Raw genomic sequence first — 4,809 nt, forward strand, 5'->3', positions numbered from 1 at the left:
TATTGAGTTACTTAATTCTTTCTCAAAATTCACCTAGCCTATAATGCATGACATTTTTAGGAATAATTTTTTTATGTGGAAGAGAAAGAGATACACTAGAAAAAAGAAAAGAGAGGAAATATATTGCAGGACTGCATATTATGGAAATGGGAATTAAAATTCCATCAATTTTAAATTCATTCATTTAGACATATTTCTTCAATAGAAAACTTTGTTCGCCCTGAGAAGGGCCGATTGTTTTTGGCTGTGTCCTGCTTGATAAAGCGGTCCTCATTGGGCATAGAGATACGACGGAATAATTTATTGTTTGAATACATGCAATAAATTATTTACAATAACACAGAAAGTTCTTAATGATGGAATTTAAAATTGATGGAATTTCAATTCCCGTTTCCACAAAACGTAGTTATGCACTGTATTTCTTTTCTTTTCCTTTTCCGACAGGTTCACGGGAGTGGGTGTGAACTCTATGGTAGCTATTACCCGGAGATTTCAATCTGTGGTCTTTTCATCCATAAAATGATTAATTCGATTCCTCACTTTTTAGACGTTGTTGAGCTCAAAATCCCGGAAACTTAAATCCAGCAGGAGGTCATAGTTAAGTTGCTGGAGGTGGTAGTGTAGCAGGTACTAAAGAATGTTATGGAGGGGGTGCTGAAGGAGATCCAATGGGAGGTTATAAAGGAGTTGCTGCAGTTGGTAATGTAAGGGGTGCTGGAGTATTTACTGGCGGAGGTGCTAGACAAGGTTATGCAGGAGGTGGTAGACCAGGTCCTGTAGAAAATTTTGGACCAGGTCCTGCGTTTGGTAATGGAGGCGGTGCTGTAGGAGGACCTGAAGGAGTTACTGCAGGAGGACCAGGAGGAGTTACTGCAGGAGGACCAGGAGGAGCTGCTTTAAGAGGACCAGGAGGAATTGCTGTAGGAAGACCAGGAGGAATTGCTGCAAGAGGACTGGGAGGAGTATCTGCTGGAGGGCAAGAAGAGGTTGCTGCAGGAGGACCAGGAGAAGCTGCCGCAGGAAGACAAGGAGGAACTGCTGCAGGAAGATTATAAGGAACAGAAGAAACAAAAAAAAGACAACAATGGCTCACTAATAGCAGGAGGAATAGGAGCAGTAGGAGGAGGAGCAGTTTTAGCAGGAATAATGCATCATAGAAATAAAAAAAAATACAGCAACAAGAACGCTAATTGACAAACTATTAGTAAACAAAAACGTACAAATTCAACACTTTTTGTCCATTGCTCACTATTATATCTTTTGAACAAAATATAGCCTGATGCCAATGTTATAATATTTTCGAAAAATAAAACAAATGTATTTTGACAACTGTATTTATTTCATTTGAGTTTGGATCCAATATGCAAGATAGGAAATTCTGGTGCCAAATCTGACTTCCAGCCCAGTTCGATGTGGAGTTCTTTCTAGGAACTTTAAAAATATTTAGTTCGCGAAAATATAGTGAACTTTGAAATCGTTTGTATGGTAGCATTGATATTATGGACTGGCAAAGCCATGCCAGCATTAATCTAAAAATTCCATCTCTAAAGAAATTTAAAGTAGTACAATCATTTTTGCAGTAAATGTTTGTTGAAAGGTGCTTAAGATAAACCGCAAGTAAAACCTAACATCAAATTTTATTGCACACATTATTTAATTTGTGCAATAACTTTTCACAAATATTTCCTGCAAAAATGATTGCCCTACTTTGAATGTACTGAGAGACAGAATTATTGAACTCATTTATCCATATAAAAAACAGTTTGTACTTACCTCATTATATTATCATTATTATATTTTTAATTAGAAGGAATAGAATGAACGCCTTTTGGAATTCGTCTGAAGTGATGAAAGAGAAAATAATTGGTTAACAATAGTTGTGTGGCAATAGAAATAATTTATAAAGCCGTTTACTGGTGTTGTTGTTCACTTCAATTGTTGTATGTAATGATATCAATTAATGGTATCACAAACTATTGACAACATTATTAAGTACAATACTTCAAACTTAAAAATCCCGCCTGCACGGCCGCTTGCGATTTTAGTTCTGCCAGTTTTCAGTTGAGCACAAGTGTCGCTTTATAATCGGCCGTATTGGAAATATTTGCTTCAAAATTTCAGCACAACGCAAAATTATTGATAAGGAAAATCTTGTTACGTAGTGCCACAACATTTTTTTAATTTACCAACATTTTCACACAAAGTTACAAATTTCTATAAAATTAATGTTTTTTGGTTTTCATCATCAAATTACTCAAACTTCTAAAAGCTTTGAGGTACACATTCTCATCGTGACACTCGCGTTACGCGCTCGATTTTTGAATGAAATTTTTAACAAGACATTTTTTACAGAATTCCCTTACAATAAAAATCTACAATCATTTCTTTGGATATTCTTCACTATTTCGCACGCAGAAAAAAGAACCTTATATTTTACAGAAAACCAGGTTAAATCGACGGATTTTCAAAGTACGTATATGGACAACGCGACAGTTTATTGAACGTTACAATTAAATAACTAAATATGAGTAGCATTAATGGTTACAAGTGCAGATTCTTAAGTGGTGTTGACGTGCGGATCAGTAGATTTTATGGATTCAGTCGCTATACTGCACAGTTCCTTGATGCTGCAATTACAAATTATCACGGTTAATTTGTATATACTTTTTCGGATATACACCAAACTCTCGCTTTTAGTCACTCCGTTCTCAGTCTTCCTAGAACTGTTGTCTTATACAGTTTTTCAGGGGAGCAGAGCGAAAGCGGCTGCGATATTATATATATATGGCCTATGACAAAGCTACCGAACGCGTCCTTGGGTTGCGGATAGAGGGTCCCTGTACCAAAGGCTTCTTCTGAATATGGTTACCAAAATAAATAGGCAGTCGCGGACAATTGTCCAGGGGTGGTCCCGATGGAATTAACCCCCAAGCGGAGGTGTGAAAACCGTGCCGAAAGCTGAATGAAACCTGGGTGAGGCGTCTAGAACGGTGACTCTAGGATACCGAGCGACCTCTGAGTGTGCGCAGCTTTATCCTTGCATGCGGGGCTCTACAAGGATAGACGAACTCCTTTCCCTAGCTTCTTGTGGGAACAACAATGACAACACTAAACATAGTTGTAGTAAGAGAGGTTCAAAACAACAGAACGCGCAGGGTTCCCGACAATGGGTCAGCCAACAATGTCGACCAATCTAGGGCGGGGGGAGCCAACGAAAATGGATTCAATGCGATGGATCGGCAGGATCTCGCGACCTTTGGGTGGACGGAGAGACTGAATCACGACTTGCTCGAGTGCTACAATGCGAGTGTAACCTCTGAACGGGGTTACATGGCACGGCCGCATGCTCTGTGGTGCGAGAAACACCCGCAGCTATCGCACTTTTCGCAGCAACGTCTGCGAAACCATGCTGAACTACTCCGAAAAAGGGGCTATGTAAGCGGAACGCCTACTCTACCACAGCTAGAACAAGCCGGCAACAGAGAAAGAGAGGCGACAATAAGACCAACCGCGGGCAGGCATCCAATATAGGCAGAGCGATGCTTTATGACCCCGAGAAACATCCACACCAAGGTTTTTCTCATGCCTAAAGTTCTGGCTGAATTGGATGACGAGCTTCTTGGACATTTTTCCGGAGAATCCGACCTTTGGGCTATCAATTATTATGTGTATAATGCAGCAAGAGCTTTGGCTGATGCGAACCGTAAAACAATACCAACGGTTGATCATAAGACCAAAAGCCATCCAAACCAGAGGAGGTCGAAGTACTTTAGAGAGAAGTCTACGAAGTGCAGCATAGATTGGACGAAGACTCAGAAAATATAAATAGCTTCAAGGAGCTATGTCATGCCCTCATAACACCAGATAAAGAATGCCCATCCATCACTACCGAGTGGGTGAAAAAAGTATTAAGAGGTATGAAGAACTATTCCACACCGGGACCAGATTGTATCAAAACCTGCTGGTGGAAGAAGTTTTCTTCAACACACCAGCATTCGACCCGTATTTTCGGCTCATGTTTAAAGTCGGAAGAGCCGATTCCGGAGTGCTTGGCGGAAGGGCGCACAATACTCCTGCCGAAAATACGCAACTTAGATGACGCGAAGAGTTACAGGGCAATCACTTTTCTGAAGACACTGCATAAGATATTCACAGCTATCCTAAATGATAGGATTGTTCGGGCAATTGAACCTGTGTGGCAAGAAATGTATGAACAACAAGGCCAAAAGAAAGGCATAGCGGTATGTTAGGAGAACCTGCTCATCGGTAGATGTGTCTGCAAAGATGCAGCATTCTACCAGCGAGACTTATCGATGGCCTGGATTGATTATCGGAAAGCTTTCGATTCGACCTCCCATAAACATATCATCTGTCTTTTGGAAATCTTAAAGGTTCATCCGCAAATAGTTGGGTGCATAGAGAGATTGATGCCGCTTTGGAAAACCAGATTTACTATCTCATCTGGAAAAAATCGTGTGACAACGAACAAGGTCAACTTTCAGAGAGGTGTCTTTCAGGGCGACACAATGAGCCCACTCCTCTTTTGTATTACATTATTGCCATTATCTCTAGCACTGCGCCGTTCCAACGGGTATTTGTGCGGCAAACCTGCAGATCGAAAGTACAAGGTCCCTCATATATTTTGCATGGATGATCTTAAGATCTATGCTGAAAATAAAGAGCAACTACATCTAACTCTAGGGATTGTCGAACGATAGACTAAGGAAATTGGAATGGAGTTTGGGATGGACAAATGCGCCAAGGTTTATTTGAAGTGAGGAAAACTTAATGGCATCCTTGAAGATCCTG

The 4,809-nt window shown here is 40.4% G+C and overlaps 1 protein-coding gene across 1 annotated transcript; it reads left to right on the top strand.

Moving 5' to 3' along the window:
- The first annotated feature begins 668 nt into the window (after window positions 1-668).
- LOC117173661 (glycine-rich cell wall structural protein-like) lies at window positions 669-1,055 on the top strand. The gene has a single exon (XM_033362301.1). The coding sequence runs from the start codon at window positions 669-671 to the stop codon at window positions 1,053-1,055; it is 387 nt and encodes a 128-aa protein (XP_033218192.1).
- The last annotated feature ends 3,754 nt before the right edge of the window (window positions 1,056-4,809 follow it).

This window comes from Belonocnema kinseyi, chromosome 5, assembly GCF_010883055.1.
Source record: "Belonocnema kinseyi isolate 2016_QV_RU_SX_M_011 chromosome 5, B_treatae_v1, whole genome shotgun sequence".
Taxonomy (NCBI): Eukaryota; Metazoa; Arthropoda; class Insecta; order Hymenoptera; family Cynipidae; genus Belonocnema; species Belonocnema kinseyi.

What these genes read in the sequence shown, in the direction of transcription:
- LOC117173661 (XM_033362301.1), top strand. Translation starts at nt 669, where the DNA reads ATGGGAGGTTATAAAGGAGTTGCTGCAGTTGGTAATGTAAGGGGTGCT.